General features: G+C 37.9%; 1 protein-coding gene across 1 annotated transcript in view; it reads right to left on the bottom strand.

Annotated features, from left to right (window-relative positions):
- Window positions 1-27,768, bottom strand: part of LOC125237037 — a 76,180-nt gene that overhangs the window by 15,964 nt on the left and 32,448 nt on the right. The window contains exon 4 of the mRNA XM_048143970.1: window positions 6,470-6,608. Coding sequence (XP_047999927.1) covers window positions 6,470-6,608 — 139 coding nt within the window. The remainder of the gene's footprint in view (window positions 1-6,469; window positions 6,609-27,768) is intronic.

Raw genomic sequence — 27,768 nt, forward strand, 5'->3', positions numbered from 1 at the left:
GTGTCGGGCTACGGTCAGAACCTATCAAGTTCAAAACAATTTTCCTAGAAAGTCGTTATAAAGTTCTAGTTTTGTGATTTTTTTCATATTTTTTAAACTTATGGTTCAAAAGTTAGAGGGGGGGGACGCACTTTTTTTTCCTTTAGGAGCGATTATTTCCGAAAATATCAATATTATCAAAAAACAATCTTAGTAAACCCTTATTCATTTTTAAATACCTATCCAACAATATATCACACGTTGTGGTTGGAATGAAAAAAAAATCAGCCCCCACTTTACATGGGGGGGGGTACCCTAATAAAACATTTTTGCCATTTTTTATTTTTGAACTTTGTTGGGGTGATTGATTTGATATACATATTGGGACCAAATTTCAGCTTTCTAGTGCTAACGGTTACTGAGATTATCCGCTGACGGACGGACGGACAGACAGACATGGCGAAACTATAAGGGTTCCTAGTTGACTACGGAACCCTAAAAAGCAGCGTTTGCCTGTGTTACACCCGAGCAAAGCAGGAGCCTATCATAACTATAAGTATTTGGTATTGAAAATTGAACCTTATTTTATCTACAGCCGTTTCCATTAAACAGAAACGCGCAAATATCACACACAGTGCCGCCATAGGTAACGATCGTATGTTATTTCGTTCGGAGTAATGTGTGCTTTATGAGCGAGGTACAGGATTTAAACTCGCACGATATGATCTATAAGGGAAGGCAAATAAAACCCAATATAAGGCTCACCCTTATGGCGTTAGGCTGTGCCGATGATAAGGGTTTTGAAAGGGTATTGGGCTATTTTAGGTAAGCGCTTTCGTTAGGGCTTTAAAAGCAAAATGAAAGGGTATCGCGTCAAAAGGGTAGGGTAAGTTAAGCCTAACGAAATACCCATACAAAACCCCGTATAAGGGATAGCGGGCCGGTCCCTGATTCAAGACACCTTCAGCGCGGTTTTCACATGTCCACTTGGATTTAATAGGTCCGTTGCCTAGCTCAGACGGATACAGGTACTGTTTTACCGCAGTTGATAGATTTACTCGCTGGCCAGAAGCAGTACCGATAGTAGATATCACAGCGGAAAGCGTGGCTCTTTAGTTTATTCTTTTATCACCTCATGGATAGCACGATTCGGTTGCCCTGATAGAGTGACTACGGACAGAGGCAGACAGTTTGAATCTCACTTGTTCCGTCAGATTTCGGCATTAACCGGCTTTAATCATTTGAAAACGACTGCATACCATCCAGCGGCGAACGGATTGGTTGAACGTTTTCATCGTCAGCTCAAAGCGACAATAATGTGTCACGCAAACGATACATGGACGGAATCTCTTCCACTTGTACTGTTAGGAATTCGCAGTGCCTGGAAGGATGATTTATCCGCTTCTACCGCCGTTTACGGGGAAACCCTTAAACTCCCTGGGGATTTTTTCAGCAGTAATCCAGCTGACGGTTCGGTTGAATATACAGACTTCTTATCAAGGTTACGCCTACATATTAGGAAATTGCAGCTGTCCGCTGTGACTCGCCATGGTACTGCAAAAGTTTTTATATTTAAGGATCTGTCGACTGTTTCGCACGTATTTGTGAGACAAGATCTAGTGCGCAGATCATTAGAGCTTCCTTACGCCGGTCCTTACCTAGTGTTGCAAAGAAATGATAAATATTTTGTCATAGACATTTTAGGAAAGGCCGTTTCTGCTTCTATTGATAGAATAAAACCAGCGTACGTCTTGTCAGACGAACCAGGTAGTTCTAGTACTCCTCCAGTACCAGTTTCAACATCAGCACCCACAATAGTTCCTCCTGCTCCTCCCGTCACCGAGCCTAGGAAGACTCGTTCTGGTCGTCAGGTTTGGTTTCCGTTACGTTATCGACCGTAAAGGTCTGGGGGAGGCTGATGTGGCGAACCTCTTTTGAATCTTTGGGTTAGCTTACCTCCGCCTACGAACGCAGGCCGCTAAGATAATTGTATATACCTCGATGTCAAAACTGACTTATGTTATTATAGATTTTTGATTTGTCAATAAAATACGTTCAAGTTGTTTTGCTATTTATTTAATCTAAATAGTAGTCCCACAAGCTCAACTTGCGGTAATGTACTAAAGAGCCACAAATTGTAAAAAACTTTTCCACATTTTCCCCATAGTATAATCTTTCTATACAACATGTTTCCGGTATCACTCAAAACCTCAGACACCCCAACAATTTTTTTTTTAAACTCATCTAGAGTCTCTTCTTCTTTACATCCTGTTACCCTCTGCTGGGGTGTAGGGCTCGAATCATATTTCTCCATTTACTCCGGTCTTGGGCAGTTTGAGTGACCTCCTCCCACCCCTTGTCTAGCACCCTGAGCTCCTGCTGAACCGAACGACGCCAGGTCGATTTAGGGCGGCATGGTTTGCGCTTTCCGGGTACATTCCAGGTGAGGGCCATTTTTGATAGGTGGGTATCAGGTTTTCTGAGGATGTGTCCAATCCAATGCCATTTCCGCGTCTGTATTTCTTCTTGTACGGGTGCTTGTCCAGTTATTCTCCATAAGTGGGCGTTTGTGATCCAGTTAGGCCAAAAGATACGCAGGATCTGCCTCAAGCATTTGTTCACAAATACTTGGAGTTTTGACATTAGGTCTTTGCGGACAAACCAGGTCTCACACCCGTACAGTAATACGGCCTTTACATTGGAATTGAAAATCCTCAGTTTAGTTCTTCTAGTCAGGGTCGAGGAGCTCCACACCGATTTAAACTGACCGAAAGCGGCTCGGGCTTTGTTTATTCGAGATTCAATGTCAGCTTCAGTTCCTCCACTCTGGTCAACGATACTGCCCAGGTAGCAAAAGCTGGTCACTTTTTCGGTTGGGTTCCCTTTGATTAGCATTGGAGCTGAATCGGTAGTATTTTGGCGCATTTCCTTTGTCTTGCGGTAGTTAATGCGCAGACCTTCCTTTTCAGCCTCATCTGCTAGTTCTTCTGCCTTGTTCTGGAGTTGCTCACGCGTGGTTGCTATAAGGCAAAGGTCATCTGCGAAGTCGATATCTTCTAGGTCCTTTTCAGATGTCCAAGGTAAACCTCTTCGTTCTCTGCTAGTGACCCTGCACATCACGTCGTCGAGCACCATTAAAAAGAGCAGAGGGGAAAGCAAACAACCTTGTTTGACGCCTGCCGTGACACTTATACTCTCGGTGAGTTTACCCTTGTGAAGCACTCACTCTACAGGATGATCCATGGTAGAGTGCTTTTCTCGCCTCACTTAGATCAAATCCTAAGTGGTTCCTGAGATCCATTGCTTCTTTGGCCTTTCTTTGTAACCAAGCACAACCTCACAACTTTCCCGAAAAGCGTCTCTAACAGAGTTCCAGTGCTCTTCCAGTACACTCTGACTATGACGTATGTTCCCGCAGCGTTCACGGAGTTCATTTTGGAAGTGCACCCTAGTGGGAGGTTTTTGAAGCTCCTCGATATTGAACCTGCGGTTAGCCGATTTAAGGCTCTGTCGGACACTTGCTACCTTAAGTTTGATTTTGGCAACAACCAGGTGGTGATCGCTGTTCATGTCAGCCCCGCGCTTATTTCGGACGTCTAAGAGAGATCGTCTCCACTTCCGGCTTATCATTACATGATCGATTTGGTTCTCTGTACGACGATCGGGTGAGACCCATGTCACTTTGTGGCATTTCTTGTGTGGGAATATAGAACCTCCTACTACTAAGTCGTTTTGGCAACAAAGATCTATGAGCATGTCACCGTTTTCTGTTCGGTGTCCTTCCGCGTGCTTGCCTATCCACGGTTCAATATCTGAATTGTTCTTTCCTATTTGGGCATTGAAGTCTCCCATACATATAACAATATCTTGCCGCTTTGTTTTCTGTAGTGTGGCCTGGAGTTGGCTGTAGAACTTATCTTTTGTTCTTGCGTCGGCTGCATTTGTAGGCGCGTAACACTGTATAACAGTTATGTTTCTTACTTTCGAGTAAAAGCGAGCTGTTATAATGCGATCCGAGACCGGATGCCATTCCAACAAGCTATTCTTTGCTTTGGGCGTCATTAAAAATCCTACGCCATACTCGTGCTTGTCAGTGGCCTCCTTGCCAGAATAAATAAATGTCATCCCATCAGCCAGTTGCTCCCCGAACCCCTTCCATATGGTCTCTGAGATGCCTAGAATCTCGAGCTTGTAATTTCGCATAACTTTGGTAAGTTGATGTAGGCGGCTTTCCTCCCTCAAGGTCCTCACATTCCAGCAACCAATCGTTGTCCGTTGTTTCATGCCAAAGGTTGTTAGAGTTTTATCAGTCCGGTTTCTTTTGATTCGAGTTTCAGTAATAGTGCAGTTTCAGGCATACAGGTTATTAGCCCATAGTGCCCTAGACTGATGGCAGGGCTGCTGCCTCAAAGCGTACCGCCACGCTTGATTTGTACCAGAGTTTACTCTCCTCTCATTCATTTATCAGTTATTTGAACCGAAAGGCCGATGAATGCCTCTTCCAGCGGGCTGGGTGTATGGTTATACCGCCATGGCATCTAGAGTATTCATCTTTTAACCTGATGATTACTTTTTTTTAATTGAATTTTTAGATTTCTGTAAAGCTCTACTTGACTTTTAGCTCTACACTCAATAAAATAATTGCCAACTACCATCATAAACCATAAAACTATTTATTTGTGTACATTACTGCAACGACATAAGGTTTACCAATAGACAGCTAAGATGTCATTGTAAAACACTTTAAAGCTTTATCACAGTAAACTTCAAATTGGACAGGTAATCGCAGTAAGCAAATTTAAACCCAATATTCAGAATGACAAGGTTGTAATTAGGTACGAGTTCAATTTGTTATGACTTATGATAAACATCAATATTAAACTGACAAACAACGTCAAACTCGTAGCGGAAAAAATAATCGCCCAAGTAACCAGCCAGTATTAATACCCTAACGCAGCTCCCCCGCTTGACCTTACAGATAAAAATAAGGGTCCAGCGACTGTGTGCCTTCTATAATCTTAAATGGAACTGCTTTGAACCGTCACCCATTTCAAACATTTAGGTCATTTAGTGACTGAGGATTTAAAAGATGATATGGACACGGAGAGGGAGAGAAGGGTTCGAGGTGGCATGTTGGCGCACAGGTTCGCTAAATGTAGCATTGAGGTCAAAGTTACTCTATTCCCATCGTATTGCCAATGTTTTTATACTAGCGGTCTGTGAATCAACTTTAAGCAGAAAACATTTTACTCTCTTAGAGTTCAATATAATAACATTTCCATGGCCCTTTTGAGGCTTCCCCGATATTGTAGTGCCTCTGGCATGTTCGCGAATGCGCATGTAAGTCTAATGCTTCAGTGGTGCACCGTATGCAGGGGAGCGGCAATGGGATCCTGAAAATGATAGCAGAGCGTTTCGACTCTGACATTTTCGGGCGATATATCGAATGACATGTGTGTGTACAAACATGTGGTTCGGTAAATCACTCAATTCACTTTGTATTAGAGATTTAAATATATAAGTAGGTTATAAGAACGTAACATAGCATGTATTAAGCGTGCACTAACAACTATCGACTGTAATTGTCTGAAAATAAACATTTTTTTTTAAGGCTGCTTTCGAGAAAAACGTCAAAATAATGTAAAATTGATAGTTTTAGACGGTGAAATAGGTACTAAGTGCGCACTTTCCGTTATCTAATAGATATATTTAATTCAAGTTTCAATTAGAGCATCTTATTATCTTGATACTTATAACACTGGATTTTAGAAAACTTACTCACTAAATTAATTACGAATGTTTTTCTGATGCACACTTAGGAAAACCCGCGTATAGAGTTGGATTAGTCGATCTTATTTGTAAAATTTGGACAATTTGGAATACTGAAACTGGTAAATTTATAATACGTGTATCCTGTACATACTACAAACTTCTCAGACTACATTTTTATTTTAAGGTTTATAAAGAGAGTAAACAAGGCTAAGACGAATTCAATTTTTTTCAGAAATTACCTAATATGAAGTGACAATTTCTTTGAAAGTCTACATCACATCGGAGTTATTTTCATAAAAAATTAACTTACAAAGTTTTCTTAAATTCCTCTTATGCCTTAGTGATTATAAATTTCTATTATATATTTTTGACAATTTTTTGAAAACGAGCCTTCCCCGTCACAATTATTGCCACTTCTGGATATTTTCTCATTTTTTGTTACACCAAGTAGAAATAGTCATATAATATGTTATATATTTGTAAACTATTCGGAAAGCTCTTTAATTTGATACCACATACGGTATGATTTGGCGATTTGGGTTGTTGCTCGGTTGGGATTTCACTATTTTTCACATGAAAGCCCTCTTAAGAGTTTCACTTCAAAAATTTGCATATTCCTGGCATCAGTCTAGCATTTTTACATCATCTACATTTTTGAATAAGTTACAAAATTCCTCTAAATATCTTATTTGACTGGTATACGTATATTAATACTTACTTGGTACGACAGTTGCCAAAGGTATAGTGAATATGTAGTTTCCTTTTATTGCTGCCATTATGCCAAAGACTAAATTTAAGATACTGAATATTGCAAGATCCCCGTAGTACAAGCTCCACCACGGCATACGCATTGGAGGCTGTAAAATAAATTCAAATAAATATAAGTGCCGTTCTTAAAATTTACATAACCGTATACCTAAGTGAAAACTAGGAAACTATTGATTCTGAATCGCTTGGCATAATTAATAACTTAAATACATAATATTTAAGAAAAAAAACGCCTCTTTTGGGGTTCTGGTGAAAGGTACAGTCGCCATCAGATATATAAGAGCGCCCGAGGTACTCAAAAATATCTGAACACGCCTCTAACGCCTAGGCAATAGAGGCGTGTTCAGATATTTTGAGTACCTCGGGCGCTCTTATATATCTGATGGCGACTGTACTTGCGAATGTTGGATTATGTAGAAATATGTAGGTAATTTTTAAAACTGCTTTTAATATAAATCTTTGATTATTTGATGGAAACACACATTAAATGAATATACTTATATACCGGTAATCTGATATCCGATTACATAAAAGAAATCGAGCTTGACAGAATTTGACTTGAAAACTCAATAATGTAAGCATGACAAAGAGAACAAATCTCCTAACAAGTAAATGCCACTATTATGAACTAAAATGCATGCTGTTATTATAAAAATACAAAAGTCACTAAGTAAGTAGTATAAGCGCGCCATTCAGATTTGAGGAGTTCCGTTCTGATCATCGTCAGCAGTTCCACTGCACCAAATATCACTGGTTTGGACGTTAGTGTATGAAGTTCTTATAAAAATATCAAAGTCACTATAAGTGTGCCGTTAAGATTTGAGGAGTTCCGTTCTGATCATCGTCAGCAGTTCCTCTGCACCAAATGTCACATAACATGTAATTTTGTTCTGTACAATAAAGTGTTTACTACTACTACTACTACTAATGTCACTAATCTGTACGTAAATGCATGCTGTTCTTATAAAATCACCATATGTATGCCTTTCAGATTTGAGGAGTTCCTCGATTTCTCCAGGATACCATTATCAGAACTGCATGGATTCTGATAAAAATGGGACCAATGCATATATTTACATTCAATAAAAAAAAAAATCAAAATCTGTCCAGTAACGAGTAACGACAGAGATATCGTGGAACAAACATTAAAAAAATATTTTTTCAGAAAAAAAACCGCCGCTTTTGGGGTTCTGGTGAAAGGTACTTGCGAATGTTAGATTATGTAGAAATGTGTAGGTACATATTTTTAACCGCCGCCTCAAATCTCTCAAAGGAAGGTGGTTCTCAATTCGTCTGTATGTTTTTTTTTTTTTAATGTTTGTTCCTCGATATTTCCGTCGTTACTGGACCGATTTTGAAATTATATTTTTTTATTGAATGTATATGCATACAGATTGGTTTCATTTTTCTCAGAACCCAGTTCTGGTGATGGGATCCTGGAGAAATCGAGGGAGCTCCTCGAATCTGAAAGGCATACATATGGTGATTTTTGTGTTTTTAAAGGAACAGCATGCATTAAGATACGGAACGGTGACATTTGGTGCAGTGGTACTGCTGATGATGGCCAGAACGAAACTCCTCAAATCTGAACAGCACGCTTATAGTGAATTTGGTATTTTATTATAAGAACAGCATGCACTTACGTCCAAACAGTGACATTTGGTGCAGTGGAACTGCTGATTATGGTCAGAACCGAAATCCTCAAATTTGAACGGCACATTTATAGTGACTTTGGTATTTTTATAAGAACAGCATGCACTTACGTCCAGAACAGTGACATTTGGTGCAGTGGAACTGCTGATGATGGTCAGAACCGAACCCCTCAAATCTACACGGCACGCTTATAGTGACTTTGGTATTTATCTACACGGCACGCTTATAGTGACTTTGGTATTTTTATAAGAACAGCATGCACTTACGTCCAGAACAGTGACATTTGGTTCAGTGGAACTGCTGATTATGGTCAGAACCGAACTCCTCAAATCTGAACGGCACATTTATTCGCAAGTTCAGGATTCTATTCTCGAACGAACCACTCGCTTCGCTCGTGGTTCAACTATAGAATCCTTTCCTTTGCTCGTTTTCGATTCCACACTCGGTGTTAAAATACAACTTTGCCCCCTTGTATAACAAATAACTATTGTGTTTCCATCAAATAATCAAAGATTTAGGTACATTAAAATCAGTTTTAAATATTTTTTAAGAAAACCATCATTAGCAGTTCCACTGCACCAAATGTCACTGTTCTGGACGTAAGTGCATGCTGTTCTTATAAAAATACCAATGTCACTATAAGTGTGCCGTTCAGATTTGAGGAGTTGCGTTCTGACCATCATCAACAGTTCTACTGCACCAAATGTCACTGTTCTTATAAAAACACAAATTTAATATCACCATATGTTTGCCTTTCAGGTTTGAGGAGTTCCCTCGATTTCTCCAGGATCCCGTCATCAGAACAGGGTTCTGATAAAAATGGGACCAATCTGTATGCATATACATTCAATAAAAAAAAAAATCAAAATCGGTCCATATCCATATCGTGGAACAAACATTAAAAAGAAACATACGGACGAATATAGAACATTCCTTCCTTGACATTTGGGGCGGCGGTTAAAAAAATATACAGACTAATTGAGAACCACCTTCCTTGAGATTTGGGTGCGGTGGTTTAAAATTAAAATTTTGAAAAAACTCCTGACATAGTGGACCTATTTTCATGAAACATGGCTAAGAACACTCGCAGCTAACTCAGCTTTCAAACAAAAAAAACTAAATTAAATTGGTTCACCCATTCGGGAGCTACGATGCCACAGACAGACACTCACGCAGATAGACAGACAGGCAAGTCAAACTTATAAGACCTCGTCGTTTTTGAGTCGGGTGTTAAGAATAGGTTATGCTGCGTCATCGCGATTCTATCGCCGCGCTAGGGTGCGTAACGGTCGATATAACTTTTTTTGATATATTTTTAGTCGTAATGACGATCATTTCATATAATTATTGAATCGTATAACAACGAATAATATACTCAAATGGGCCGCGAGTTTTTTTAAGCTTTATAATTATGCGATATCCGCGCGTGAAATGACTAATTAGATCAGTCAATGAATTCTCAAAAGGGGGGTGTATTAGGTGGAATGGCCGAAAGCAGAAAGTTTCACTACGGGATGTTGTTAGGGATAGTCAGGAGACACATTTTTTGGCAGGGCACGTAGCCAAAGGCACAAACGATTATGATAACATCGTTATCGTAGCTTAGCTATCTCTATCACTTTTCCGTATTGACGTGACAGAGCTAGACTGAATTTCGATCGGTGTCTAGCGTCAACGATTGACGACGACATTTCAGTCAGGGAGACTAGAGATTATAACTTAGAAATTGTGCCTACTCTTAAAGTCCGGCATAAAAGAGAAAGGCAAGACGGCATACGAGAAACAAGGAGTTGCCAACATTTTTTAGGCTTCATTGGAAATAAGTCGAGTGTAAACGATATCAATATTTATATTTCGTCACTTCATTTTTCAGATATAAATTTATATTAACCATGTAGTTTCCCTGTTGTACTGGTAGCATCACACATATTTTAAGAGTAACTGTTTCCGGTTTCCGCCCCTTTGGCAGTTGGCGTTCCATTGCTCATAAAATGTCGACCAAATAGAAATTCAGTAAATTATAATATCGCTTTTAAATGGGCGATTTTCTGTTTGATATCTAATTCGAATACTTTTTATAAGTGATATTGAATCATTGTAATATTACCATTATGATTTTTTAATATCGGATAATAAATTAACAACAGTTAAGTATGTGTACTTAATGTTTATTATCAGAATAAAGTGTAATTCAAGCGAATTAGAGAATTATAAATGAGTTTCCTCATTCAATTTGATTTATCTAATAAAACCACTGCTTATTACAATTTCCGAGCACTAAAATACTTACGAAAGATGCTCTTCATTGTAAACATTCCAGCTCAGGGTGCGTAGCCGAATGGCACTAACGCTCACGAAACGCTCACGAAACGAAACGCTAGTAGATATCTATCCCTGTCGCTCTTGCGTATTGGCGCGACAGAGCCGGACTACGTTTCGTTTTCGTTTGGCGTCGGAGAAATGCCATTCGGCTACGGGGCCTGGTCGGCAACTTGGCAATACGATGTCACCTACTGTGCAATGCAATTTCATCATGTTAAAAAAGCAGGTCCCTACCTGCATATTGTGAATATACCGGGCTGATTTAAAAATAATACTTCTAGTAAGTTATTAATTCATTGCTTTTTAAATCTACAACATAACGCCTCAGAGCGAATATTTTAATTTAAATACAGATGGTTTAAGTTCTAAGATTTGATACATATTGCATAATAAATGAAACTCTGTTTCCTGCTCTTGGGCCAGTTTTGGGTTTACTTACTGAGCCGCTCTAGAATTAAGCAACGACAATGATAAGGGCAAAATAGTCAATCATATTTAGACCCCGGATTGTTGTCGCGATGACGTCACAATAGGGTGATTTGGGGAGTAAATGGAACAGTATTAATTAATAATGATTTATTTAGATAAGATAAGATAAGAAATATCATATATTATAGTGTTGATGAATACAAAATTGTTACTTTTTTTTTGTATATTATTGCGAAACTTCCTATAAAAAATATCGACGTTGCTCTTTCGTTAACAGACTCTCCGTAACAGATCAATAGTTTTTCTAAATGACTTGCGGTTAGGCTACGTCTTCTAGTAACAGTAGAAATTTAAGTTTTGCAGTTATATACCTACCAAAAAAATTATATTGATAAATTCACTGGGAATTTTTTTTATGAAAAATTTAGGTATTTGGATGTACCGTAAATGAAATTATGTTTTTCTATGGTGAAATTAATATACATTTTTATCTTATCTTATAATTTATGTATCATTTTGTTCTACCTGCCCATTTACTCCCCAAATCACCCTATTGTGACGTCATCGCGACAACAATCCGGGGTCTAATCATATTAGTGCCTGGCACTCAACAATATTAAAATAAAATAAAAAGGTTTATCATGTTTATATCTCTTGAAATGCTAAAAATTATCACATGGTAACTTCTCCATGTATAAATGTGCTTGCAAGCTAATTACTAATGATGCTTAGTGTACTTATGCAGATTGAGAAGGTTGTTAAAATTGTCTGTATAACAGAAGTCATAAAATATATTCTGATACCTTTAATAGACTTCCTTGCTCCTTTATTACATCTAACAAGAAGGTACATCAATGAACATTCTTTTTCCGGTAAACCATAAATCGTTTTAAGACGTGTTTTACTTTCGTTTTTAAATTAAAATAATAAAAAAATAAAAATAAAAAAGCCATTTATTCATCCTTTTTTTTTTTTTTACATGTCTTGTGTTCTTGTCTGTTCTTCTTCTGATGAACCCCTCATTGGGTGAAGGCCTCCTCCATCTCTTTCCAGGTGTCCCTATCTAGGGCTAGCATCATCCACTGTTTCCCTGCTGCCTGGGTTACATCGTCAGCCCATCGTCTGTTTGGGCGACCTTCGCGCCGCTCTCCTGGTGGACCTTTCCATTTTGTTACCTCAATGGTCCATCTTCGGTCAGAGTATCGCGATAAGTGCCCAGCCCAACGCCATTTCAGTGATAGAGCGTGTGTGAGAGCGTCTACTACTTTTGTCCTCTGTCTGATTTTAGTGCTGTTAATTTTCTGTATTTTCCTGATCTTTAATATACTTCTTTCCATCGCTCTTTGGGTTCTTATAATTCTCATTTTTATTGATTTTGTGTAGGTCCATGTTTGGCAGCCGTATAGTAGACATGGCAGAAGGCAGGTGTCCATAACTACTTTCTTCATATGGAGGCTGTATTTGCCCTTTAGCACCTCTTTTAGTGACCAGAATTTTTTCCAAGTTATGCTTGCTCTCCTTTTCACTTCTTCCTCGTTGCTTGTTTTGTCGAATGACACTTGTTTCCCTAGATAAGTGTAATTGTCTACATAGTCTATATTTCTGTCCCCCACACTAATAGGTCTTTTGTGGCTGTTTGTCATTAATTTTGTTTTGGCTATATTCATTTCTAGGCCTACTTTTAAGCTTTCACGTTCTAGGGATATTAGCATAGATTCTAGGTCCTTAGGTGTTTCGGCTAATATTGCAATGTCGTCCGCAAATCTCAGGTGGCTCAAGTAGCGGTTATTGATTCTTATGCCTTGTTTTGTCCAATCTAGCTTCCGGAATATGTTTTCGAGAACAGCTATGAAGAGCTTTGGTGATAGGCCCCTTGCCTCACTCCCCGTCCAATCTGTATTAGCTCACCTCTGGTTTCAAGTTTTACCCTGCTTGTAGCATTTTTATAAATATACTTTAATATATTCAAGTATGTTTGGTTGATTCTGAATTTACTTAGCGCTTCCCAAATTGATATATGACTTATGCTGTCGAAGGCTTTATTGTAGTCAACAAAGGCCACATATAAAGGAAATCCATATTCTTTGTATTTTTCCAGCACTTGTTCTAGTGTGTGTATGTGGTCCATTGTGCTATAACCTGAACGGAAGCCAGCTTGCTCTATCGGTTGTTCAGTGTCTATTAGATGTGTAATTCTTTTAAGTATTAGCGCAGCAAAAAGTTTGTAGGTGCTTGCTAGCAAGCTTATAGGCCTGTAGTTCCCTATTTCTAATGGGTTGCCTTTTTTGAACACTAATGTTATATCTGAGGTGCACCATTGCTTAGGTACTATTTCTGTACGCATTATCATGTTAAATAGTTGTGTCAGGTGGCTTGTTAGAAGTGGTGCACCTAGCTTGATGGCTTCATTGCTTATACCGTCTGGGCCTGGGCTCTTGTCCTTTTGCAATTGCTTTATCTGATTTTGTACTTCTTTTTCAGTAAAAGGTTCCATTTGGTCTGTTATTGTCACGTCCATATTTGCTGGGATTGAGGTTTGCTCATTTCTACTTCTGTAGAGATCTCTGTAAAAGTTAGTTGCAAGGCCTTTGACATCTTTACGAGTTGCTGTTTCCTTTGATTTGTGATTCAGTTTTTGGATCCATGTTTTTTGTGTGCTCAGTTCCTTGAAAGCTCTCTTTGTACTCCTGTAGTTATTCAGGTTTCTTGATATTACTTCGTATCTATACTGGCTGTAATCTTTTCTTATTGCTTTTTTTGTTCTTTTGTATATTATACTTAACTCCTTTTTTACTTCTTTATTCTTATTTTTTGTGCAGATCAGCTCAGAGCGCCTTCTTATCAATTCTTCCGTTTCCTTACTGAATATTTTGTGGCCTTTGCATGAAACGGTATTGTTTTTATTTAAACTGTCTCTTACAGATTTCTCCAGTATGTTGTAATAGTTTTGAACACAATCATTGCTTGAATTTGCCGTCTCTAGTTGTTTTTCTAATTCTGTTAAGTATACTTTAATATCTTCTTCCGATTTTAAGCCAACAGTGGGAGCTTTGAAGTTTGTTCGGCTTTTTTTTGGTTGTTTCATACATATTGTTGCTCTTAGTACTCTGTGGTCCGAAGGAAATGGAATGTTATTGAGAACTTCTAGATTTGACATTATCGATGGATTATTTGTGAGTATGAAGTCTATTTCATTTTGAGTCCTCCCATCAGGAGAAATCCAAGTCCACTTACGGTTGTGTTTTTTCTTAAAATAGGTATTCATAATATGTAACTTATTTTCCATGGCATATTCTATGAGGCGCTCACCCTTTACGTTTCGCTGCCCATATCCATATTTACCCATTATGAGATTTTCTTCTCTTCTTGGTTGGCCTATTTTCGCGTTGAAATCTCCCATAATGAGTAGTGTGCCAGTACTAAGTGTTTGGGCTTTTTCAATGTCATTGTAGAATTGATTAGTATCATCTTCTGACGAGTTGCTTGTTGGTGCATAAACTTGAATCAAAGTGATATTATGTGCTCCGAACGAGAGTTGTAGAAGTGCTACTCGGTCTGAAATACCTTGGAATTGAATTATTTTTTCCTTATGTTCCTTTTTGATTATAAAACCAACTCCGTACAAACCTTTTGTTTTTCCGTTATAGCATAGTATATGGTTAGGGTATTCCTCAATGTTGCATCCTAGTTTTCTCACTTCGGAGAGACCAATTACGTCCCACTTTAGGTTTTTCAGTGCATGTTCGAGTTCTAGATGCCTTTCAGTAGAAGCTAGGGACCTCACATTGTATGTGCAAAGTTTTAGGTTATTTTTTCTATTGTTATTTTTGTGGTTTTCTCCTATGTTAAATTGGGTTTTCATGGTTTCGCTTTGCTGATATTGTTGTTGATCTTTTCTTGTCCTTTTTGTGTTTTGTGATGGAGGGTGGTGGTCATTTTTCCCCACGGGGACCGGCCGGGTTGGGGAAGGGGTGTGGTGGGTTGTTGTTGCTTGTGTTGTGTCTATTTCAGTTTGGTTCCGGTTTCTGTTGCTTATCAGTTTTTTGCTGTCTCTGCCTGTACTGTTGGCGAGCCTGCTCTTATAACATAGTTTAAAATGCTTGGTTTCAGTACATCTTTGGATGGTTCGCTTGTCCTGCTGGTGCTTGCATTTTTCTCTAATACAGGGTTAATTATGTCTTCTGTTAGTTGCTTTTTTGGTATGTTGTTTGCTGAAGGTGACTCAGTTTTGCCTCTCTTCCTTTTCTCCCGATTGTTGTCCGTAGATTTTTTAACTATAAGCTTGTCGTAACTGAAGTAAGCAATGTTTCCCTTAGCCCTCTCTTCTTTCAGTTTTGGCTGTAGGCTTTTTCGTATTTCCAGTACCTCTTTGGGACAATCTTCTTTCACATAGATACCTTCTGGCAAGCTGGAGTTGTTTCGTTGCACTAGGTGTTTCTTCCATGATGATGTAAATGTCACTACAACCGGTCGTTTGCTCGCTTCATGTCGCCCGATTCTGTATATGTTAGCTATTTCTTGGCTGTCCAGTGGTACTCCTGTTTCTATAATCATTTCTTTTATATAGTCAACCAGGACGCATTCGCTTTTGCCTTTTTCTTCCAATCCGAAAAATACCAGGTTGTATTTGCGTTTATCCTTTTCCATGGAACTAATCTTTTGTTGTAAGTCTGTCACTTGTGTTTTTAACTTATTGTTTTCCTCTACGAGAGATTTCAGGTTTTCATCTAGTACTTGAGTGACGTTTCTAGTAACTTCGGCGGTGATTGTAGTCGTCTGTTGGTTTAATTTCGTTTCTAGTCTTTCGAACAGTTTTTCAATACTGTTTTCCATTGTTTACGTTGTTTTTTGACGTTTGGCAGGTTGGTAGATTTTTGTTAGTTTAGACTGGCAACACTGTAGCTGTCACTAATGTCACTGTTTGCTGTTGTAACGTTGGCACACCTGACAGTTCACTATTTGTCTATGGCGTATGATTTTGAGGTTATGTCGTCGGATAGTTTTAGTGAAAGGTTTTCACCGTTTCTCGTTTACTTCACTGTGATTTATACTTGTGTGTACACTTTAACGCTTCGCGCAGCGTTTTAACACTGTTAGTCTTCCGATAGTCACTTTTTTTAGCGCGTTTCGATTAATTTCGGCAGAGCTCAGTAACGTTGATGTTTATCGATCTATAACCGGAACCGAAAAAAAAAAAAAAAAAAAAACCACCAAACCTTTATTTAATAAATTAAAATATAATTTATTAAATAAAGGTTTGGTCTGATACCAAACCTAATCTGATAAATAATTTCTGTTTCGTAGTTCATTAAACTATAATTTATTAAATATAAAGGTTTGGTCTGATACCAAACCTAATCTGGTAAATAATTTCTGTTTCCTAGTTCATAACATGACTGAACTGAATGCATATTCATAATGCTTATTTATAGGCATATTATTATATTGTACATATGTCACCGTAAAATTATAAAAACCGTTAGTTTATAATTTCACTAGCGAGATTATGAACTAACGAAATATTGTGAACCGTAACGTACAGTTCACAATTTGACGGATTATTTTTACGTTAGATTATAATCTAACGAAGAGAAACCGTCAAATTGTAAACTGTCATGGCGTCGGAACGAAGCTAGCGCTCTGATTGGTCGGTTTTATAGTAAATCGTTCTATGTCCATAGTGTGACACAAATAGAGACTGCAATCACAGACTGATGTCAATCAAAAACCTTTATTAAACTTTTATCATCAAAATTCGATATATTGTTTAAGGAAATGGTCGAACTCGCCAAATAAACAAAATTGTCAGTTACTTCGCTTGTTATATGGTGGCTTAATTGGTATATTTCTTGTGATTAAATATATAGTTTTCGAAAAAAAAATCGTTAGTTTATAATCTTACTAGTGAGATTATGGACTGACGAGTTATGGTGAACCGTACCGTTCACAATTTAACGGATTATTTTTCGTTAGATTATAATCTAACGGAGAGAAGCCGTCAAATTGTAAACTGTCATATGCGTCAGGAGCTAGCGTTCTGAATAGTCAGTTTTTTATTAGATCTTTATATGCCCATAGAGTACCTAACATAAATAGTCACTACAATCACAGATGTCAATTAATGTATTATACGATACAAGTGCGTAAAAAAGGAAGTTAGAAACGAGTGGCAATAAATTAAATAATTTAAAAATTAATTAAATCCGCCATGATACGAGTTACGAATTTCCTTTTCGCACGTGTATCGTACGACGTTTTTGAGTACAGATGTCACTCCGAAGTTTCGTTCTGACATAATATGTCAGAACGAAACTTTTACGCGGCGACAAAAATAATTATTTTTTCAGTACAGATGGTCGTTTTTTTACGCACTAGTTCGAGAAGTGGTTCATTATATGCCAGGTCGAAACTCCGGAGGCTCATCTGTACTGAAAATCGTCGTACGATACACGTGCGAAAAGGAAATTCGTAACTCGTGTCGATTTAAAACACTCCCTTCGGTCGTGTTTTAATTTATCGCCACTGGTTTCGGACTTCCGTTTTTACGCACTTGTATCGTAATGTACTATTTCAGTAGGTACAGATGGTGCTTTTTTACGCACTAGTGCGAGAAGTGGTTCATTATACAGGATGTAACCATAATGCCGGTGATCCATTTAATAGCATAACCGGTATCGAATAGCGGTTACGTTACGAATACCACATCCTTTTTTTAAAATAAACACCATGAAAATTAAAGGTACTATAGAAGGTAATGTATAAGACGTAGGATTTATCTTAGGCAATTATGTTACATAGTGTATTATAATTTAAATATAATTAAAACACGACCGAAGGGAGTGTTTTAAATCGACACGAGTTACGAATTTCCTTTTCGCACGTGTATCGTACGACGTTTTTCAGTACAGATGAGCCTCCGAAGTTTCGACCTGGCATATAATGAACCACTTCTCGAACTAGTGCGTAAAAAACGACCATCTGTACTGAAAAGTATATTTCTGTACACATGGTGCAGTTTTATGGCACTAGTGCGAAATGTGGTAAATTATGTGCATATATCGAAACTTAACGAAATATAAAGGGCCATACGTATGCACTGAAAATCATCGAACGATACAAGTGCGAAAAAGGGGAAGTTTGAAACAAGTGTCGATAAATCAAAACACGACTGAAAGAAGAGTAATGTACTAATAATTGACATCTGTGATTGTAGTGTCTATTTATGTTAGGTACTCTATGGGCCCAGAACGATTTAACAAAAAACTGACCATTCAGAGCACTAGCTTCTGGCGCATATGGCGAATTACAATTTATCGGTTTCTCTCCGTTAGATTATAATCTAACGAAAAATAATCCGTTAAATTGTGAACGTTACGGTTCAGCATAACTCGTCAGTCCATAATCTCACTAGTAAGATTATAAACTAACGGTGTTTTGTCGAAAACTGAATATTAAATCACAAGAAATATACCAATTAAGCCGCCACGTAACAAGCAAAGTAACTGACAATTTTGTTTATTTGGCGAGTTCGATCATTTCCTTAATCAATATATCGAATTTTGATTATAAAAGTTTTTGAGGTTTTTGATTGACATCTGTGATTGCAGTGTCTATTTGTGTCAGTCACTCTATGGCCACAGAACGATCTACTATAAAACCGACCGATCAGAGCGCTAGCTTCGTTCCGACGCCATGGCAGTTTACAATTTGACGGTTTCGCTTCGTTAGATTATAATCTAACGTAGATTATAATCTAACGTAGGTAAATATAATCCGTCAAATTGTGAACTGTACCAATCGGTTCACAATATTTCGTTAGTTCATAATCTCTCTAGTGAAATTATAAACTAACGGTTTTTACAGTTTTACGGTGACATATACATATTTTTACATACCTATAGATATGTCTTGGTCATAATAGATCTTAAATTAATAAAAAATCAAATTTGCATATTTTCATGGATAGATCAGAGGACTCACAATATTAGACACCTTTGAAGAAAATAATAATTTAAATGCAAGATTAAAATCTTAAGTTTCGCTAGGTCGCGTGAGTCTTTCTCTGTTGTGTTACTATTCGATCAGCAGGAGCTGGTATAAACCGACATGGGTGTGCAATTGTGCATACGCCGAATAATTTTCTCATCTTCTTCGTCCCCAAATAGTCGTATACAGATAGTCGGACCGACGTCACGCGGCCGATATCTCATAAGCGTCAAGACACTATATCACAGCCACACCACAACGTAACCTACCTTGTCTGGAGGTAACGCTGTATTATGTGCGTCTTATTTTCGTTACTTATGTATACTTATGGGAGTCTATTATCTTGATATCGCTCTTGAGCCTGGCCGGGCCTTTCGTTTAGCGGACAGGGTATATTCTAACAAAAAAAAAAGATATATTTTACCTCTGTACTTTTCTTAAACTTCTACAAATTATTGAATTTAATGTAAAATTGACAAGCTGAATATCTCGAGTCAGTCATGTTCTATGCGTATTCAACGAACAAAAGACTTGAACAGGTATACGTATTATGCTTCGTTTTACTAGCCTTATATGTTCAAAAAATAGAACCTACGAGTAGTAATGGCTGTAGCCTTTATGACCCTATCTATGTACATAAGTTACATAACTAAACTTACCTTGTGCCTTTTAAGATTTTTTAATTACTTTGTTAGTATACTCGTTTACACGTGTTTACTAATATTTTATCCTGCACTAGGTGCTAATTCTGCGTAGCTCGCAGGTGGATACAAAAGATATATAAGATAATGATAAAAACTTACATAGTAAGTTTAAGTTGCGTAAAAAATCAATCGTTTGCTTGCAGCAGTAAATAAATCAAAAATATCATCATTCATATTATATCATTCATGTGGTCATCAGATCATATTATGTTTAATACTGGATTGGTTAAAATTAAATAATTGCAGCCAATTGAATTTAAATCATGTATATAACCTGCAACACACAAATATTGTATATTCTAAAGAGTATTTAGAATATCTTCAGTAAATACCATACATTATAAACGTAATAAATCCTATGCACTATGGGGGATGATCAATTAATATAGAACTTTAACAAATGAATCCATACCAAGGATACTGTGTATGATTCAGCGGCCTAAGTATTCTGCAAAAGTTGCAGGCCTAATAAAAACGAATATGTCAGTTTAACAGTATGGTTAAAGAATACTTCTTGTCCTTTAAATTAAAATTATATTACGCACGAGTCCTATAGACTCGTAGTGTTAGTGTCTTGTTTTACTCCGGACTTAAATAAATAAACATGTGTTTTGAGGGCTGCTCTCTATTGTTTTTTAACTTATATTATACTGTAGGTCTAGTATCATAAGTAATACAGCGCCAGTTATTAGAATTAAAAATAAATAAATAACGTGACGCCCCAAGGTTCACGCATTAGTTAGAAGACTTAGAAGAAATCTTCTAAACTAGACCCAGGTGCCCCGAAAAAGACAGCCCAAACTTTGTATTTATGGAACCAAAACTTATATCACTAAACATCTACATGGTTAATATAAATTTATATCTGAAAAATGAAGTGACGAAATATAATTTATGATCAAACGAACTTCTTGAAGTGAAGCTCGATCGAAATTATATGAGTCACTTCATTTGAAGACATAAGATCCCTCCCACCCTTAAACCCAAGTATAAGTTTTGGTTCATATCTACTCTAAAATAATGAGCAATGGAACGCCAACTGCCAACGGGGCGGAAACCGGAAATGACCGGAAGTTGGTTTGACAGTTTTAATCAAAACAGTTACTCTTAAAATATGTGCGATGCTACCAGTACAGTAAGGAAACTACATGGTTAATATAAATTTATATCTTCAAATGAAGTGACTCATATAATTTCGATCGAGCTTCACTTCAAGAAGTTCGTTTGATCATAAAATAAGTACGTTTTTGGCTTATTAATGATTGCTTATACAATAGGATTGATATAAAAACTTCAGAGGCGCATTATTATTAATAATTATTTTACACATCTGAACTAAAAAAAAAAACATTTATTTGCATGAACAAAATTACATTATGGAAACTAAAACAAAATAGAAAACTCAATAGTGTTAGCTTCTTTATGTTAAAAGTATAATTTGACTATGTGAATTCAAGTGAAATAAGCTTCTAAAGAAAAATGAGACTAATGTTTGTCGGTTAAATTAAATAAATTGTCATAATATAAGTTAAATCTATTAATAAATATTCCTTGTACTAATAAAATTGATAACTAGCTGTTAAGAAAATATTGTACTGCAATTGACTTGGGATCGATTACCGGTTTTCGTTATTGGAGGGAGTTGGGTAGTTTAGCTGGTAACCGATACCAGGCTCAGTGGCATTATAGCTTTGGATTGTGAAAGAGAACGATGCCGATGGGATCGGAAAGATAGTGGAGTTGATGTTGTAAAAAGTGAAGGTTATGGATTGAATCGAAAATATAGTGGAGTTCATTTTTAACCCCCGACGCAAAAACGACGGGGTGTTATTAGTTTGACGTGTCTGTCTGTCTGTCTGTCTGTTTGTCTGTCTGTGTGTGTGTCTGTCTGTGGCATCGTAGCTCCCGAACGGATGAACCGATTTCGATTTTTTTTTATTTGAAAGCTGTGTTAGTCGGGAGTGTTCTTAGCCATGTTTCATGAAAATCGGTCTACTAGGTCGCGGTCGGGGGTTTTTCAAAATTTTAATTTTTAATAAATATAGGTATGCTAATATGTGCATGTCTGTTTATGTAACTGTGGTTTCATTAGTTATAAGACTAGTCTTGAAGACTTTTAAACCTTAAAGACTTGCAAACCCTAAAGGTTCACGCTTTAAAGACTCAAGCGTTAAAGGTTTTAGAAGAAGCGGTTCAGAACCTTAACGAGTCAAGCTTTTTATGAGCTTTTTATGAAAGTGAGTCTTTAAGACTCGGGCTTCATAGAGAGCTCAAGCCCCCTAAACCTCGAAGGCCTGTGTCAAGCTTTAAGAGCTCAAACAACGAGCTTTATAAGAATAAGAATAAGAATAAGAATAGTTTATTGTTAAAAGAAATTAATACAATCGTACATTATTTGTCCCGTGGCCCCACACTAGGCTAAGCCTGTCACGTGGCAGCCAAAATAAGGTGAACATAACATTTTGGTATTCTAGTAATATTAAAATTATGCGTTAACAATAAGATAGTTGTGTGTGACTGTGTACGAGTGTGGGTGTGTGTGTCTGTGTGTATGTGTGTGTGTGCGTGTGTGTGTGTGTGTGTGTGTGTGTGTGTGTGTATGCGTGTGTGTGTGTGTGTGTGTACATTTGTGAGCGGTCAGGTGATGACTTTCAGCAGCATTTCAATTTGCCTATAGTTAAGATCTTTTAACCAGTTCTTAATTACATGTTTAGCTTCTAAAGGGGACTTTTTAGATATGTTACATGCTTTAACTACAGAGTTATAAATATGTGGATGGAGAAAGTTAGGGAAACGTCTAGCGAACACTGTTTTTGTGGTGGGAATAGGAATTTTAAAGGTTCTGTTACGGATTAATGAGGTGTATTCTTCAGAATTTATAGTTTTTCTATGTGTGTGAATTGAGACGCGAAGTATTAGTAATTTCCTCACACTGAGGACGTCCGCATCCTTATAAAGAGTGACCGTTGGAAACCATCGGGGCTTTCCAAGCATGATTTTAAGCACAAACCTTTGGGCCCTTTCAAGGGGTAGTAGCGCAGAGCTAGAGCAACCACCCCATACGCCAATGCAGTACGATAGGATCGATTCACAAATGGATATGTAAATGAGCTTTAGCAGCTTCTTTGAAGCAGAATTTCGCAATAGCTTCATAATAAAAACGACTTTTCTGACTCTTGACGACAGGACATCGATGTGTTTTTTGAAATTTAGGTTTTCATCGAGTGTAATGCCTAGGTACTTTATGGTTCTGCTGTTACTGACTACATCGCGTGTCCTTTGAGAGAGAGTAGTAGAATTGTCACAGTAAAGCGTGAGGTTTCGTCGAGTACTGGGGGCAGAAGAAGCCGTTTTATGGAAACATAAATATTTCGTTTTTGAAGTATTAAGAGAGAGCAGGTTGTCTGCAAGCCATTTGGCGATCAAAGATAAACCTGCCTCAGCTACAGCAAAGCAACGCTCCCAGGAGATATCGTGGAACAGCAGAGCAGTATCGTCTGCGTAGCAGATAATTTCAGCGTGGCTGAGCGGTAAGGAGATTAAATCATTGAGGTAAATTAGGAATAGGGTTGGGCCGAGGATGCTGCCTTGTGGTACACCAAAGGTTATCGGAGTTGAGTCACTAAGTAGGGTGCCGAGTCTCACACACTGTCTCCGGCTTGTAAGGTAGCTTTTAAACTTTATAGGCAGATAGTATTTATTTTTAACCCTTAATTTGACGTGTCGGTTTGGTAGATTTTAGGGTTCCGTACACAATGGGTAAAAACGTAAGTCTATTACTAAGACTCAGATATCCGTCCGCCCGGTCACGTCACCACGCTGTACCTCATGTATCTCAGGATAGTAAAAAGTATATACGGAGCTTTCAGTGGGCGAGTCCGACTCGCACTTGGTCTGTTTTTTTTTAATTCTGTGGACCTTTGGATCTAGTTTATTAAAAGCTCTTAAGATTTAAATGCTACAAACCTTATAGACTTAAACCTTCAAAGCTTAGGAGTCTTTAAAGCTTGAGGACTAAAGACTCGAGGATTCTGTGCTCGCAAGCAGCAACGCAAACTTTTAAGGTTGAGGCTTATATGGTCGAGGCTTTAAGGTTCAAGGCTTTAAGACTCAGAAGTCGCGACTCGAGTTTTGTAGTTTACGCCTCAAAGCTTAAATTCACAACACTACCATACTGTCAAATTTTCTATCTCTTTCACTTTGAGCGTAACGTCAATAATTAGTAATATTACTTTCAATATATTTAAAGTTTAGATTAATGAGGCCATTTCGAACGGTGTTTATGATAGATATCATGCTGACAATCAATCTCCTGACCGTCTCGCTCGCACCAATCCTATATTTGAACGAGTGCGACCGAAACAGTTGAGTATTATTTGAAGTTTTTGAATATGCAAAATCTTATTGGTAGTTGTTAAAGCCTGGCATCCACATATGCGGAATCGAGCCGCGTCGAGTCGAGTTCACATCTTACCTTTGAATGCTATTCAACACATCATGAGAAATGCAAAATTACGAAAGCGAATTAACGAGGTTCGACGTTCGTTCGGCGAGCCTAGTGGACGCCAGCACGGAAGCATGGTCGCGCGATAGACGATAAAATAGTAGGCCGTCCCTATCGCACTATTTGTAAGTGCGATAGGGACGGCCTGATATTTTATCGTCTATCGCGCGACCATGCTTCCCGTACAGGCTTAATAGCTCCAATTTGATATCGATCTTATTCACATCAAAAGGTACCTACCACACGACAATATGGTACGCCGTGTCCCGTTGAAAATCGGAAAGATTATTTTCCTTAGCACATTTAATGTTTACAAATTGGATTCGCCTTCTGGCACCTAAACTGGTAAATTTATGTAAGTATGTGGTCATTGGACAAACAATTTTAATTTATGAAGATTACTTCTTGCATAACAGATATCCTTCCTATCTTCTGTATCTCTACTCGCATTGCTGCTGCGATTCTAAAATATTTAATATCCATATTATGAATATTCAATAAATCATACAATAAAATTTGTGATGTGACATGGATGTCACCTCTGTTGGCACAGTGATTGCATTTTGTTAAACGTATTTGTACTCAAAATATACATGTTTAAATTATTATCACTAAGTATATTATATTAATGAACAACGAAACGGATATGACATTTTCCTAGTCCACCAACGCACCACCAACGTCATTTTATTTGGCAAAAATTCTTTATTCTTTATTTATTTATTTATTAAATTATTAGTTAAATTAACACTAACAGCCTAGCTAAACATATCAATCGTACAGGATGGTATAATAGTGTTGTTAATAGACTAGCCTTGAGGACTTCTCAACCTTAAAGACTTGCAAACCTTGAAGGTTCGAGCTTTGAAGGCTCAAGCGTTAAAGGTTTGAGCTCAAAAACGGTTCAGACTCAAGCTTTTTATGAGCTCTTAAGAGTAAGTCTTTAAGACTCAGGCTTCATAGATAGCTCAAACCCCCTAACCTCGAAGACATGGGTCAACCGTCAAGAGCTGAAACAACGAGCGTTATAGGCAGAAAGTATTATTGTGTATTTATTTTTAACCCTTAATTTGACGGTGTCCGGTGGTAGTTTTTAGGGATCCGTACACAAAGCGTAATAACGCGACTCTATTACTAAAATTCCGCTGTCCGTCAATCCGGTCACATCACCAGGCTGTATCTCATGTATCTCAGGATACTAAAAAGTACGAAATCCTCAGTGGGCGAATCCGACACGCACTTGGCCGGTTTTTACTTCTGTCGACCTCAGGCTTAAAAGCTTTTAAGACTTAAATGCTACAAACCTTATAGACTTAAACCTTCAACGCTTAAGAGGCTTTAAAGCTTGAAGCCTGAAGACTCGAGGTTTTTGTGCTCGTAAGCAGCAACGCGAACTAATTAAGTTGAGGCTTATATAGTCGAGGCTTTAAGGTTCGAGGCTTCAAGACTCGGAAGTCGGGACTCGAGTTTTGTAGTTTACGCCTCAAAGCTTAAATTCACAACACTATGGTATAAACATGAATAAACATGGTACATTTATATAAAATAGTGTGGCGGAACATAAAGTACATAAAATAGTAGGTACTCACACTTGGATCGAACTTGGAGTAGTTATAGACTCCAAGTGACGGGCGCTGATCGCAAAGAATTGCGACTCCGTGCTGTGAAACATATCCAGTTTGCTGTCGCTGGCCAGTATGTCATTGAGAAGGGTTAAAGCGTGGTGCAGTGCTTGGTGAGTGTGACAGAGCATGGGTGCGTGCCACCGGGATGGCGAATAGAGTCAGTCGGCGGGGACGGAATTCTAAACCGGTGACTGGACGCACTTTGAGTGAAATGATCGACAACAAGGAAGGGTTAGAAATTTGGCCGCGTAAGAGCGTTATAACATTTCGGCGTCGGGCGAAATTAGGTATTTTACCCGCCGCGCGAGCCCAATATGCCGACCCTTTCTAGCACGTCTTATCACTCGCTCGCACTACAATAATGGACAAAACAATCTTGATCCTTTCTATGGAATTTTGATAACAACCACAATCTACTATCTCGATATAAACTTTTGGTTTCTAATAAACATTATTTTGTACGAAAATACGAGAATATAGCGCGAAATAATATCAATTATGTTAAAATTTATTTAAAAAATTAAAGTAATAATTATAAAAGTAGATCCCATCCCAAATATTTGCTTTTGTTATATGATAAGTATTAGAGTAAAGTATATATTAATAATATTAATATGAATATACAATAAGACAAATACAATTCTAATTACTTCAAGATGGTGCTCAGGGTCTGATGATGGAGCCAGATGGTGGTCACCAATACCAATGAACAATATGACTATACAACTTCGTGGTTTACATGTCATTCTAGCATTTTCACTTTCACATTTCAAGTGCATATACCACGAGTATAGGTTTTCGGGTGTGCTGATTTAAAAATTAATGACCGATTTGGAATCTGACATTGCTGACTGTCACTTTGACACAAAAGTCATCATGGGTGTCGTAAAATAGGTTTTAGGGGGTGCTGATTCCAAAATTAATGACCAATGTGGAATCTGACATTGCTGACTGTCACTTTGACACAAAAGTCGTCATGGGTGTCGTCAAATAGGTTTGCGGGGGTGCTGATTCCAAAATTAATGAACAATGTGGAATCTGACATTGCTGACTGTCACTTTGACACAAAAGTCGTCATGGGTGTCGTAAAATTGGTTTTAGGGGGTGCTGATTCCAAAATTAATGACCAATGTGGAATCTGACATTGCTGACTGTCACTTTGACACAAAAGTCGCCATGGGTGTCGTCAATAGGTTTGCGGGGGTGCTGATTCCAAAATTAATGAACAATGTGGAATCTGACATTGCTGACTGTCACTTTGACACAAAAGTCGTCATGGGTGTCGTAAAATAGGTTTTAGGGGGTGCTGATTCCAAAATTAATGACCAATGTGGAATCTGACATTGCTGACTGTCACTTTGACACAAAAGTCGTCATGGGTGTCGTCAAATAGGTTTGCGGGGGTGCTGATTCCAAAATTGATGAACAATGTGGAATTTGACATTGCTGACTGTCACTTTGACACAAAAGTCGTCATGGGTGTCGTAAAATTGGTTTTAGGGGTGCTGATTCCAAAATTAATGACCAATGTGGAATCTGACATTGCTGACTGTCACTTTGACACAAAAGTCGTCATGGGTGTCGTCAAATAGGTTTGCGGGGTGCTGATTCCAAAATTAATGAACAATGTGGAATCTGACATTGCTGACTGTCACTTTGACACAAAAGTCGTCATGGGTGTCGTAAAATAGGTTTTAGGGGTGCTGATTCCAAAATTAATGACCAATGTGGAATCTGACATTGCTGACTGTCACTTTGACACAAAAGTCGTCATGGGTGTCGTCAAATAGGTTTGCGGGGGTGCTGATTCCAAAATTAATGAACAATGTGGAATTTGACATTGCTGACTGTCACTTTGACACAAAAGTCGTCATGGGTGTCGTAAAATTGGTTTTAGGGGGTGCTGATTCCAAAATTAATGACCAATGTGGAATCTGACATTGCTGACTGTCACTTTGACACAAAAGTCGCCATGGGTGTCGTCAAATAGGTTTGCGGGGGTGCTGATTCCAAAATTAATGAACAA

Source organism: Leguminivora glycinivorella, chromosome 20, assembly GCF_023078275.1.
Source record: "Leguminivora glycinivorella isolate SPB_JAAS2020 chromosome 20, LegGlyc_1.1, whole genome shotgun sequence".
NCBI lineage: Eukaryota > Metazoa > Arthropoda > Insecta > Lepidoptera > Tortricidae > Leguminivora > Leguminivora glycinivorella.